The 14,613-nt window shown below is 35.3% G+C and overlaps 2 protein-coding genes across 3 annotated transcripts; one reads left to right on the top strand and one right to left on the bottom strand.

The window, feature by feature from the left end:
- Positions 1-253: 253 nt before the first annotated feature.
- LOC104220267 (pentatricopeptide repeat-containing protein At2g22410, mitochondrial) lies at positions 254-4,678 on the top strand. Its single transcript, XM_009771100.2, has 2 exons — positions 254-2,730; positions 3,684-4,678. Exon 1 carries the CDS (start codon positions 377-379, stop codon positions 2,588-2,590), a length of 2,214 nt encoding a protein of 737 aa, XP_009769402.1. The 5' UTR covers positions 254-376; the 3' UTR covers positions 2,591-2,730; positions 3,684-4,678.
- Positions 4,679-5,822: 1,144 nt separating this feature from the next.
- Positions 5,823-13,331, bottom strand: LOC104220266 (E3 ubiquitin-protein ligase BIG BROTHER-like). Of its 2 annotated transcripts, XM_009771099.2 has the most exons (9): positions 13,158-13,331; positions 11,719-11,813; positions 11,479-11,633; positions 10,600-10,837; positions 8,828-8,862; positions 8,401-8,445; positions 7,092-7,219; positions 6,346-6,454; positions 5,823-6,258 (listed from the first exon to the last, which is right to left on the bottom strand). In XM_009771099.2, exons 3-9 carry the CDS (start codon positions 11,617-11,619, stop codon positions 6,199-6,201), a joined length of 756 nt encoding a protein of 251 aa, XP_009769401.1. In that variant the 5' UTR covers positions 11,620-11,633; positions 11,719-11,813; positions 13,158-13,331; the 3' UTR covers positions 5,823-6,198. The 2 variants fall into 2 exon arrangements, with proteins under 2 accessions (XP_009769401.1, XP_070018980.1); XM_070162879.1 differs by lacking the exon at positions 11,719-11,813 and having other exon boundaries at positions 13,158-13,294.
- Between the last annotated feature and the right edge of the window lie 1,282 nt (positions 13,332-14,613).

Below are 14,613 nucleotides of genomic sequence, written 5' to 3'. Positions count from 1 at the left end.
AATTTTATAAAGAGCGTTTTGCTATAGATAGGTAAAATATAACTTAAAAAATCGGTTCTGAGGAGAACTTAGCTTTTACGGTAAATAACTGTTATATAAGAACGTTGTTATAGAGAGTTATAACGGTATCTTGACAATTCTCCCAAGAGTAAAAATACCTCTATTTTCATCTTTGGTCATGTCATTTTTATTTTTAAGGACAAAGAACCAAAATGTCGTTGAAAACACCCTTTCTTTTTTAACCAGATTCCTTTTCAACAAATTGCAATCCTTTTGAATATTTGTTCATCTGTTACCAAAATTTCCAAATTTGTCCTATAATATCTGTCTTCATTCTTCTTCAGCTGAATATGGCGAAAGTTTTAATCTTCCCAAGATGCACATCATTTCTACATCCCTCAACATCAACTGCTACAAATCACTAAACCATTTTAGACTAAAACCACTCTCTAAAATCCTTTCTTTTTATTCTTCTTCTATAATCCCTTGCTCTAAATTACCCCACTACAAAACCAAACTTGAAAAATCCCAATGCAAATGGAGGACAAATCATATTTTTGTCCAAACCAATCCACTACTTTCTCTTTTAGAAACCAAATGCAAATACATGACTCAACTCAAACAAATTCAGTCTCAGATGATTATTACTGGCCTATTCTCAGATGGGTTTGCTTCAAGTCGTTTAATAGCCTTTTGTGCCCTCTCAGAAAAGGGTAATCTTCATTATTGTAAAAAGATTTTGTATAATATGGAAAATCCAAATACATTTTCTTGGAATATGGCTATAAGGGGTTGTAGTGAAAGTGAAAATTCCAAAGATGGAATCTTTTTGTACAAACAAATGCTTAATATGGAAAACCCAAATACATTTTCTAGGAATATGGATATAAGGGGTTGTAGTGAAAGTGAAAACCCCAAAGATTCAATTTTTTCGTATAATCAGATGTTCATAACTAAAGGGAGTGAATGTAGTTGTTTGAAGCCTGATAATCATACTTTTCCTTTGTTGCTTAAGATATGTTCTAGATTGGGTTTGTATTATATGGGACAGGAGATTTTTGTGCATGTTTTGAGGTTTGGTCATGATCATGATGTGTTTGTGCTCAATGCAATGATTCATTTTTTGGTATCCTGTGGGAAGTTGGAGGATGCAAATAAGCTGTTTGATGAAAGTTCTATGAGGGACCTGGTTTCTTGGAATTCATTGATTAATGGTTATGTTAGGAGTGGGAGACCGAGGGAGGCGTTGATGGTATTTGAGAAGATGAAAATGGCATCTGTGGAGCCCGATGAAGTTACTATTATTGGGATAGTAGGGGCGTGTGGTCAGCTTAAGAATTTGGAGCTAGGGAGGAAGTTACATAGCTATGTTATGGATATAGGCTTGAATTTTAGCATACCACTTTGCAATGCACTCATAGACATGTATATGAAGAATGAGAGTCTACATGAAGCAAAGGCTTTGTTTGATAGGATGGAGGAGAGGACTATGGTAAGTTGGACTACAATGATTAGTGGGTTTGCTAAACTTGGGCTTTTGGATGAAGCGAGGAGGCTTTTTAATGAGATGCCAGATAAAGCTATTGTACAGTGGAATGCCTTGATCGGAGGTTATGTCCAAGCTAAGCGTGGTAAAGAGGTGCTGGCTTTGTTTCACAAAATGCAAACCTTGAATGTAAAACCTGATGAAGTGACTATGCTTAGTTGCCTATCAGCTTGTGCACAACTTGGCGCACTTGATATTGGGATTTGGATTCACCACTACATCAAAAAACATAAGCTTTGTCTAACCGTTTCACTGGGTACTGCGCTTGTTGATATGTATGCCAAATGTGGTAATGTGGAAAAGGCACTTCAAATATTTCATGAGATGCCCGTCAAAAACTCATTGACTTGGACAGCTGCAATTGGTGCCTTAGCATTTCATGGAAATGGACATGATGCTCTATCATATTTTTCAAAGATGGTTGACAGTGGCTTGATACCAGATGATGTCACCCTTCTCGGGGTCTTATCAGCTTGTTGTCATGGAGGTTTGGTTGAAGAAGGGCGAAAGCTGTTTGCTGAAATGAGCGCAAATTTCAAAATTCCTCCTAAATCTAAACATTACTGTTGTATGGTGGATCTTTTGGGAAGGGCAGGGCTTTTGCATGAAGCTTATGAGCTTGTCCAGAGAATGCCAATGGCAGCTGATGCTTCAATATGGGGAGCATTGTTTTTTGCTTGTCGAGTTCATGGGAACGTCGAGATAGGGGAAAAGGCAGCTCTGAAACTTCTTGAGTTTGACCCTGCTGATAGTGGAACTTATGTCTTACTTGGTAATATGTATGTTGAAGCAAATATGCGGCATAAGGCACGAGATGTTAGGAAGATGATGGATGAAAGAGGATTAGAAAAAACACCTGGTTGCAGCTCCATTGAAGTAAATGGAAAACTTTCTGAGTTTATTGTTAGAGACAAGACACATCCACAGTCCGATCAGATTTATGAAAGTTTGATTCACTTAACGAGGCATATGGAAATAGTTAATTATTTTCCATTTATCGGATATGACCTCCTACATGATACTGATGTTTATTGCGCAACATAAGAAATATGTCGCCAAACCTGCTTAAGCTACGTAAAAGCTTGGGTCCCCGACGATGTTCCAATGATTAGGAGGGGACAGGAGTTGACCTGCAATCGTCAGGCCATGAGCCTGACACTTGATCAACTCCTTGTCCTGCTGAGGTATTGTGACTTGCATTTGAACACTTCTGCATTAGCATGGCTCATTTTAAGACCATATTATCTGAATATTTGTTGGTATCTTGCTAGATGCAATTTTTGTTTCTTTCTAAATTAGTTCCTGTTATGTTGACCAACTCTTAGGTCATATTTTGGCAGTTTAGTTATGCAACTCAACTCATTGTTTCAATATAGTGGTCATCCTGGTCTTTTAAGCTGAAGATGTAATCAAAATCCTGTCGTTATTCTTGCTAAGTCAGTGAAGAAAATTTACTCCTATTATATCACATCTTGTAGCTTAATTGTAGATTTGGAGAGACAAAGTTATCAAAAGTTAGCTCTTAAAGTAGCTCGATTGTTGCTTTCTTAATTCTTAAACTCTTTCTCGTAGTTGCCATTATGGGTATCGTCGTCCTAGATTATGGAAAACATGCTAATGGGTCTCAAAGATCGTAGCAGCTAATACTTGCCATTCTTAAGGGGTCGTTTGTCCCACCATTGTACCAAACGACCCCTTAAGAATGGGGTAGGATATCCCATGGGATTAGCTAACCCACCTTCTATATGAGATAGTTAATCCCACCACTTTAGTGTAAAATTTATCTCCGGATTAGCTAATACCTCTGACCAAACACGAGATAAATACAATTTCAAATTCTATCTCGGGATTATTATCATTATCCCATGTACCAAACGGCCCCTAAGAGTTGTAAGGAAAGATAGTGTCACCAGATCGTTTCGTCCAGAAGTATAATATATGATCAAACCATTCACCATATGAAGGTTTAATAAATCTCATAGCCTTTTATTTCTGTCCAAGACATGGCCTAAGTATTCTGTCGCCATTTCTCCCTCCCTTTTCTTTTCCCTCTTCGTTTGTGCCAAATGTTGACATCCCACAAGAATAGTTGTAATGTGAAATATACTTAATAAATGTTTGAATTTCTTTCAAACAGGAGCACAGGACCACAGTTAGCTGGTCAGGTAGAAGGATGATGAGATGATGGATGAGCTAAAAGGTTTTATCTGTGAACATTTTCTCAGCATATATTGGCAGCAGCCAAATACAAACCCCGGTACAAGGATTTCCAGAAGTGGATAATAATCCAATATAAAGGGCAGTCCGGTGCACTAAGCTCCCGCTATGCGCGGGGTCTGAGGAAGGGCCGGTGGGTCTATCGTACGCAGCCTTACCCTGCATTTCTGCAAGAGGCTGTTTCCATGGCTCGGACCCGTGACCTTCGGGTCATATGAAGGCAACTTTACCAGTTACGCCAATGCTCCCCTTCATAATAATCCAATATTAGAACTTGAATTTACCATGACTCTGTTCACAATGGGATGAGAAAGTCTAGCGGACGAGAGGGGTTCGGAAGCTATCCGGATGTTTCTCAACACTCCATCCGCTTAGTAGTTTTAGACATTGTTGCAGAGGCTAATTGGCAGAATGGAGCAACTGGAGAGCTTAAACATCATTGAGGATGAGTTCATCGGTAAACAAACGAATTCTATCTACAAATGCCAATATTATGTATCAGTCGACTTGTCATAATTGATTGTCTCATACAATTAGATCAAACAAGCTTGGAGAGGTGATCTGAATCTCTATCAGAGAGAACTGAATTTAACGTGCAAAGATGGTACTATCTACAAATTGATTTGGATTCAGGCACAAAGTTAAAGCTCAAACCTAGTGGTCATCAAAAAGTTTTGTGTGAAAATGTGAATTCTTTTCTGGATCATGAATTTCCTTGTATTACTAGTCATTGATGGGTTCTTCATACTAGTCTTCAATCCTTGACCTAGTGGAAAACTTTAAAGCCAATAAGCATTTACTCAACACCCAAACTCAAGGAAGACTAGTCCTTGTATTATTAGTCATTAAGTTTGAGAAACCTCAAAACTTAAATAAAAAATATTTTGGAACAAGATAAATGACAAGAAAGAACAATTACTAGACTTTGGGTGAAATTTGGGTCTGAACTCATTTTTCCCCTTCATACTTCTTACCATCATGAATTGATTAGTTTTATGCTGGCTGTTCTATCACAATCCTCCTTCTTTATTCGGACTTGGGATCGACAATGTAAACAAGTTCAAGAGCAGAGTTTAGTCATGGTAATATATTTACGTAGATCCTATGCATTATTACAGATTCTTATGCCGATAGGAAACATAACAAGCTTCTAGTACTTTTAAATCTTATTTTCTAGTTTATTTTATATAGTATTGATCTAAGATGAATTTAAATGGGGGAATACAGTGATTAATGTGAAGTTTCATTGGCAGAGACTAATTGGCAGAATTGACCTTGTTGATTTAGATAAGCAAACGGAATAAGATGTTTTTTTTTCCAGTTTAATTCTAAAGTTCACTAATCTGATTAATTCTAATTTGTGCCAATTGAGTCCAAAAAAAGAGATAAATCGCTCCCTATAAAAATTCTGCATTTCGAGGGCTTGAACCCGAGAACTCTAATTAAGTTTAGAGGAAGTTCAACTATCCCACCAGTCCACCACAGCCCTCAGTGGTAAATAAGTTAATTCAGCTGTGGACCTGTAATGCAGCTGTAGGGGAGCAGAAATCAAGTGCAAATGAAGTGAATTTCGGATATTGCTTTGTTTCCTTTCCTCTCCCGTTTGGCCATAGATTTTGGCTTCATTTTTTTTTTTTAAAAAAATTGAAAACATTATTTGTTTATAAAATATGATCATGTTTTGGGGGGAAAAATTCAAAAATTTTCAAGTTCCTAAAAACTGGTTTAGGGCAATTTTTGGGTAAAATGTTTTCTTCCACTCACAAAACTTCAACTTTTCTTCAAATAAAATGCATATCCAAACGTAACTTCAACTTTCAAAAATTATTTTTAACACAATTTCAAAAACTCTTTTTTCAAGTTTCAATCAAATCTATGTCCAAACGCTATCAAAATCACACTTCACTAATACCCAACGGTTGTCTCTTTGCTGCCTTTCCAATTCCATTCAGACCAATCACAAATGTTTTTGTCGAATGCTTCAGTACATCTACACAAGCCCTTGTAAAGGTCAACAGAGTTTACCCAATATGAAAAACAATTCAACTGCAAAATATCATTTCAAGAACAGATCTCGCAAGAATATATTTGAGGTAGAAGAAGAAAAAGAAATGGTTCATTCCTCTTCTGTCTTTGTATTTCTCCCAGGCAATAGAATCAGGACAGTGAAAATAAAAGTAGACATCCTCTTTCTGTGACAAAGTTCTGAGATCATGGCTAATATTCAAAACAGAACATGTGGTACTAAGCTCCTAACGAAACTGTCAAACGCAGTGTTTCTTTCTGTTCTTATTTACCACTAGACTATATTTCTCTAATGTAACACAGAAGCAACGGGAAATTAAGATCTATAAGGAGAACGTGAACGGAAAGAAAAAAAGGGAAAATGCTGTGACCAAGAAGAAAAATATGACACCAGTTGCCTATGGTGCTTGTTATTTGCTTCCCCGCTTCGATGTATCAATCACCACTTCCGAGTAGCAAATTGGGCAAGCCTAACACATTAATGAATGACTTAGCAATGGAGTACATGTTAAATGATGCATTTAAGGAAATTGTTTTTAGAGGGTTCAATTCATTACTTTGTTGATGCTTAGCCATCTGCTGCCACAACCAGCATGATAGAGATGTTTGCAGGGAAGAGTGATCTGTCGGTCATTTCGTTTGTACTCCATCTGGCAGATGACACACCTGGAAATAAGAAGGAGAATCTATTGTGATCATTCAAAACGCTTTGATACAATACCTTGCCCACAATACTAGGCAAAGATAATCATGATAGACAATAATAAATATTTTCGGGATATTAGTACTAATAGATAATTATGGCAAAGATGACATTTTCATTCAGTTACCTCAGAATTCAATTACCTATGGGGAATAAACAAACCAAACAAACAAATAAACACAAACACCGACACATACATATATTAAACTCCACAATATGCAGAAAATAACATCTCTCAGAGGAAGTCTGGAAAAGAATATGTGCATGCGAAACATAAAAGGGTGATACCACCCAAAACTAGGTAATATAGAATACTGTGGTAAAATATCTATATTTAACTTCAAAAGGATAAGGATTAGAAATCTAAGCACTATTCAGATGAAGAAAATTGTTGATGAGAAACATAAAAGACAACTAGTCACATAGAAAGACAACCCACCAGCCTATTATACTTTGAAGAAAACATAACAATCAGCACAGAACAAGAAGCATACGAATAAAATTTTTATTATGCCATAGCTATAGGATTATTAGACATTGTTCATTTTTCCATTAGTTTCCCTTATTTATAGGAAGAGATTCTCGATGGGTTCGTTCTACCTTTCCTTTCTTGATTTCTTTCTTGAGAATAAGCCACACTTAAACTTTGTGATCGGAAGCAAGGAGATTTGATCTTGGGAAAGACCTCTGCTTTGAGTTCCAACAGCCTCCCCCAATTCAAGTAATTCCTGTAATTCAATCCACATAGAATTAAAACTACAAGTTTTACCAAGTCGCCAACATAAATCTTCAAATACTCCAAAACAAAGAAAAACTAAAACATTACTTACGGATCATCACTTAAACAAAGGAAACAATCATTAAAAGAAAAAAATCATTTATTGTCTTCTATGAATATCTGCAGAGAATAATGTGAACACTGGACAGTATGTAATGCAGGCCCGTCAGTTACACTACTCATCAGCCATAATATTTCTAATATGATATCTAAATCAATTTGCTTAAATAGTATCATGATCATGACTGTATTCTATATGAAAAAACGGTTCAATGATGAGAACGACCTGATATGAAAACTTCCACAGGGAGCCGTGAGCATCAAAGCACTCTTTAGCAAAGAAGAATAAACTCAATAATCTCTTTCATCAAAAAAAAAAACAAAAAAAAAACTCAATAATCTCCTGATTTTCCATATTCCTTCTCTTATTTTTTTCTCTTTTTACATGTAGTTCATGCAAAGGATTTTTCAGAAGTTGCAGATCAACTGATGATCTGATGCAGTTGGAAATCTTATCATACACTAGTTCGGGTATTAGTAGGTCTAAGCTTATTCACTCAATTCGTGGCTTGAGGGAAGCTCTCAAAACAACACTTTGCTGGTCATTGGCTGCATCGAGTAATTCATTGTTTAGAGGACCTTAAAAGAATTATAAAGATGATTAATTCAACCTCGAAAAAACAGTGTTGACACTATCAAAATTGAATCACGAAAAATTGTAACAAAATGTCAGTGTCATCTTTCATTTGACACCAAGCCACCATTCTCGTCAATGATGCACATCACATGTCTACAACAACAACTAACTCTCGATCCCAAGCTAGCTGGGATCAGCTAGATGAATCCTGACTATCCATTTTGCTCCATCTAGACTCGTAGGTGATAGAGAGACCCGAAAAAATATACGGTATCTTACAGGACTCTCATGGCAATAAATATTTCACATTAACCTACATAGCTTTGACAACTAATTCTCTGCCTCTAATATTCAAGATATTACTAAAAGAACTCCGACATGAGATTCTCGATGTCTCAAATGGATCACAAGATAATGATACTATTAGATGATGCACAAGATAATTATAATACAAGTCTATTAAGTGGAGATGACAGAAATTTTACAAATCAAACCTCATAGGTCATGTTGTCAGGGTCGATACTATCTTGCCAAACAACCTGCATTAATTTACAAAATAGATGAATGAAACTAGTCAGTAATTCTAATCACAAGAGGACATGACTTATGCTTACTTAGAAGCCAGTAGCACTTCCTGAAAACATCAGCAGGAAGAGAAAATGCAAGACTCCTCTTGTTACTATTACACTTTCCTTATTCGTCGAAAGAGTAGTTTAATACTATTTAAAACATCCGGATGTTATATCATTTGTCTGCTTTGAAATCATTATTATAGTTACAACCACAACAGAGAGAGCAGTTTTCTCGTAGTTTGCAGATACTATGAATAAGAAAGTAGAGGTTATGGTGGTTATACTTCAGCTGGACTAATGACCATGGCATGAAAGAGAAGAAACATAACTTTGGAATATAACTTCATACCTCACTGTCACGAGTATTAATTTGACCCCTAGGACCTGAAAAAGAGCAAAGGGACAAGCTTAGTCATAACCTGAAGTATCATAAAAGCAGGAAGCTCTTTATGAATAGGCACAAGCAACAGCAGCAAAAAACGACAACAAATGAGACTGCAAATACTCAAAGACATAAGATCCAACACTGACATATTCCATACAATTTTTGCTGCGTTCAGATCAAATGATCGACCTATTTCCTTCTTAAACTCTATTCCATCACAAATTTCAGATGTATAATCGATATAGATTGCAGCACAGAATGCATAATAGAAGAATGTACTGAATACATGCTTCTAGAAAGCTGCCTTACAAAAGGATACTATCATTATTAGGTACAACTATGTTTCTTTGGGCAGTCTGATTTGCAGCTAAACAGTTATAGGCATTACAACCAATTATTTTGCTCATTTCATCTTGTATGCTCCTTTGGTTACTTTTGTTACTCACATAACTTTCAGAAACTGATATATGGAAAACAGAAAGAACTTGTAAGTTGTAACCAGTTATTGTAAAGAAGAAAAAGCCACTGAGCTTTCTGAATAACATTTATCATTGAAGCAGCAAGGCAGAAGGTTTTAGAGACTAGAGAACAGAGGGAAGCGGATGTAGAGAGTGTAACAAAAAAACTTAGCACCATCACTTTGACTTAGGAACGTATAATGTGCTAATATTTTGTTTATTTCATAAACAAACTCATTTTATCACTCTCCACGGACTTATAACATGTATTTACAGGCAGATCTTCAATTTGATAAAGGATCTGCCCAATCTAGAATGTTGGCAGTGGACCAGCAATTTGCATTGTCTATACAAAATCGGTACTAAAAGAGATGGTCTTCAGAAATCCTGTAGCAGAGGTCTCTTTTACTGAAACAGCAGAAAAACATTCCAATGCCTTCAGAGGATCAATTTGAGTCAACTAGTGCAGACCACAGGCTACCACCAATCTCATATGATGAGCATGAATCATTCAAAGGAGTTATCAGACAAGAGGAATTTGTTTATGGTGTTGGATGGCCTTCTTCTAATCCATCCAAGTCAAATATTGTTGGTTGACTAATGCACTTTGAGTGGGCATTGCGGAAGACTTGTTCAAACATGAGGCTATAGCTCAACAGCTTTCAAGACAGCAAGATGACAATTGGAAGGTGAGTGCTGTCATTTCACCTTTTTAACCAAATCTAACATTGAGATACAAAAGAACAGTAAATCCCTGTCCTTGATGCTCAGAGCTATAGGAGTAAAGGAAGGAAGGTGTAAAGACATAGAATTATGGTTTTAAAGGGTTGATCCTAGTATACAAATGGCTGTGATATTCTGTAATCTAGTGTTCGTTAAATAGTCAAAAATAATAGTAAATTTTTTTTTAAAAAAACATGGAGATATCTATACAGTAGGAATGAACTGCAAGGGTGCTAACTAATGCAGGTAATTCATGGTTGTTTTTTCATCAATTAGCAATCAAAAAATATATATTCATGGCAAGTGATCATTAGATCATTCCCGGTGCATTTTCCAAACAATATTTAGTCATATACACAATGCAATTAGAATAAAGAGAGAAACTGTGGAAGATGTTTCCCTACACATAGGCTTTCAAGATTCTACTTTTTTGAGAATGGTAACATATTGTATATTTGTAGCACAACGGCTGTGCTAAAACATTCTACTTTGTTGGATTTTTTTTTAAAACTTGTACATATCTGCCACAGTACAAAGACTGAAAAGGAAACTTACATTCCACAGAATTAGTGCGAGAATTGGAGCCTGAAATTTCTTCTCTATGCACATTTGCAGCTACATTCTGGAAACCAGTGGTGGTTGAAGGGTTCTCTACATGCCTATCATGCTCCTCGATTCCAGATACATGATCATTCACCACATATTCATGACCATATTCGTAATATGAGAAACTACCTGCTTCGGAGTACCCAAATTTGTATGGATTGGTACTAATCGATGGGTATAAACTCTCCTGCAAGGATCAGAGAAGTCATATGGCACTGTTATTTAAATTTTTGTTCTACATTTCCAAGTGACTGGCAATTTGATATAGACGAAACCAAAGATGCATGAAGAGAATGTACAGGTTGCAGGTAAATGATATCCAAAGGTAAATCTAAGGCCCTCATATGCTTAGATATTAGTAGCAGATTTCCTCAGTTTGCTAGAGCAATTTGAAAGCTAGTGTCCATTCCACAGTTGCTAATTATGCAGTTGATACATGTAGTACATGTGTACTAAAGCATGGTTCTGGATCTTCTCTTTGCACACTACTAGACAAATGTATGTACATAATATAACAGCATATACTTGATAAACAAATTTCCACTTTCTCACAGTATTTCTTTTTTCATATTCATGAGCACTATTTGTAATATCTGCTTATCCAATCATGATTTACAAAAATGTCCAGGGTTGCAAAGTTAATTCTACAAATTTAAAACTGATTATTGTTCCAGTTGTACCCTCATTTGTACAGGTTATTTTGCACAATCCTGCATAACAAGGGTCAAGGGCAGAAGTTGGAAATGCAGGGTCAAATTGAAAGTAGGCGAATGCACACAGGGATGTAGAGCGAAAAATGATTAATTGCTGTAAAACTACTGAATGTACCTGACCATAGGGAGGATCGGCAAATATATAATTTACATGGTCATATGTAACACCTCCAAAGAAATCCATAAAGCTTCCAATTGAATTATAAGGCATAGCCGCATTTGCATAATGAATCTCCATTTGCTGATTCCAGTTCATGGTGGATTAATAGTCTGCAACAAATTGGTATATTTTCCATATCAACTCTTTAAGTTAAAGTAGCTATGAAGACTACAAGACTCCATAAATCATATTTACCACTAATTCTTCAGGAAAGCAGAGAGATGAATAATCAACATATGAAACTCAGATTTCAAGATAAGCAATGTGGATCCTCTTCAGATTTGACAATCCTATTAAAACAAAAGAATCAGTTTCTTTTAACATCATCTGTAAACCAAACCAAAAAAAGATTAGAAGACAAAATGCATATACTATATGTCTGCAGGTACAGATTAACGAGAGAGAAAAACCAAGAAGCAAACAATTAATATCAAGAGATTATAATTAGCTTTTTAAAGCAGAAAATTACAACTAATGGCACATTATACTTCTCTTCAAAAACAGTATAAATATTTTCCAGCACTCTCTCAGTAACCAAAATGTATTGCAACAGGTCAGCACCAATTCATTTGAAACTAACAACATAATGGCACATTATACTTGAGAAATTCAGAGCTAAGAGCAAACTGCTCAATATCAAGAAACTTCAAATAAATCAAGCAGTCATAATGTAATGCTGCAAAAAAACACAAATAATGCACAGTGAAATTTCCTCTTTCTTTTTTTTTTTTTTTTTGTTGGAACAATTTCCAGCATTTTCTCAGTAGCCAAACATATCACAACAACAATTCAACTGAAATTACCACCATATTGGCAAATTATACTTGAAAAAATTCAGAGCAAAAGAAAATTTCAACTAAATCAAAATTCTTTAAATTTCGCAAAAGAACACACAGAATGCACACGTTTTTTTTTTTTTTTTATGAGGAAGAATTTACAGCATTTTCTCAGTAACCAAACGGATGGCAACAACAATTCGGACGCAACTAACACCACATTTGGCACATTTGCTTGAGAAGCTCCGAATAACAACCAAAATTGCTCCATAACCTATTAGTGTTATTTCCTTTATTTTGCTGTTAACAAAAAAGCCACATTTGGCACATTACAGTTGAGAAATTCGGACAGATCACAACCAAAAAAAAAAAAAATCGGACGAAACTAACACCGCATTTGCACATTTCGTTGAAAATTTTCGGACCTCAAAAAATAAAAAACGCACAAAAACAAAAGTTTGCCGATTTCCGGTGGAAAGAGTTTCCAGCATTTTCTCAACAACCTAACAGATTGCAACAACAATTCGAACGAAATTAACACCGCATTCGGCACGTTTAACTTGAGAAAATTCAGAGTTAAAACCAAACTGCTCCATAACCTATCATTAATTCCTTGATTTTGCTATAAAAAAACACATAATGCACATAAAAAAGGGCACATTTCCTCAGCAACTAAACAGATCACAAAAAAACAATTCGAACAAATTTTACACCGCATTTTAGAAGAGAAATTCGGAGCTGACCATAGAAAAGCAAGTAATAATAGCTAAAACTGAATCAAATCGAATTAAAATGAAAGGAAGATAAAGAGTTGAAGAAAGGAACAATATATTGTGAGAATTAATAAAGAGAACCGACATTTGCTTTGCCTTTTTTATGCAGTCGTCAAGCTCCTCATCAAAGTCTCTCTCTTCTTTCCGGTTTTGCTGTGTCTCTTTTGTGTGATGGCATGAGAGAGAGAAGATGAAGACAGCGTTGCAATTCAGTTTATTTTTTCACCTTTTCTCTCTCTCTCTCTCTCATCACTTCTATAAAGATGGATATGGAATAAAGTACAACCTTTAAAGCTCTGTGTACTACGGCTGCCAATTTTTTTTTTTTATCTTATCTCTTTTTTACGTAATTTTTAAAGAAGGATCTGTGATAGTTATGCAAGGATTATAATATAAAAATTATTTGTGTGACTAGCTAGGCACAAATTCATATTTGAATTTGTAGAGATTGTTATGATTATAAATATATACTTTGTCCGTTTCAACTTATGTGAACTTATTTCTTTTTAGTCCGTATCAAAAATAATGACTTATTTTTATATTTGAAAACTATTTGCCTTTATGCAATAACACAAAGTATATGTGCCTCAAAAGTCTTCTCATTTTTCTTAAATTCCGCAACCAATTATATAGGTTCAAATAAATTAAAACATATTGAATAATATTGAACACTAACTAGGCTTCCGGGGTGTATCTTAGTGATCAATTAAATGGGTTGAGAATCACGAGATCTAAGATTTGATTCTCAATACTAGGTGACTTTTTCTTACTTGTCCGGATCATGGTGGACAGAGTTACCATGATAAAATATGTTATAAAATTAATCAAAGTGCGCATAATCTGGTCCAAATATATGGCTATTAAAATAAAATCTATTAACCCCATTAGATTCAACTTGTCTATCTTTAATTGATGATGCTGATTTATATGGTAAATGAAGGGTCAAATCCATGCAAAAACTTCACCAATAGTGCAACTTTTAAGACATTCAACTCATGACCTAAATTTGGGAGCCTAAGGCTACCTTACCTGTGATAAGGTTAGAGCCGACCCTAGGTCTAGAGAAGGCCAACCTACCCGATGTTCGAACTCATGACCTATAGATTACATAAAGATAACTTTATCATTATTTCAAGACTTCTTTTATAGACATATCTGTAAATTAGTCGAAGTCCCACAAACTACATATCCAAACACACAATTATATATATATATATATATATAAATTAGATTTAAATTATCTAGTGTATTCATTAATTTAATGTAAGTATAGATAAAATTTCACAAAAATTAATTTTCCTCTGGAAATTTATAGAATATTTCACTCCACGCGCGAACTACTCACACATAGTGCGTGAATAGTGACATATTTATGTAGGACAATAGGACTTAACAGAGGCATGTAAACTCCGTTACCGACCACGTAAAAAGAAAGTAACCCATGCACAACAGTGCATGATCTGTTAAATCACCGACCAATCAAATCACGGGTTACAAACACGTGTCACTTTTTGAGAACAGCATGTACTTTGTTACAAGCG

This window comes from Nicotiana sylvestris, chromosome 11 (assembly GCF_000393655.2).
Source record: "Nicotiana sylvestris chromosome 11, ASM39365v2, whole genome shotgun sequence".
NCBI lineage: Eukaryota > Viridiplantae > Streptophyta > Magnoliopsida > Solanales > Solanaceae > Nicotiana > Nicotiana sylvestris.
The sequence above is the reverse complement of the archived record's forward strand: the minus strand, read 5'-3'. Positions and strand labels throughout refer to the sequence as shown.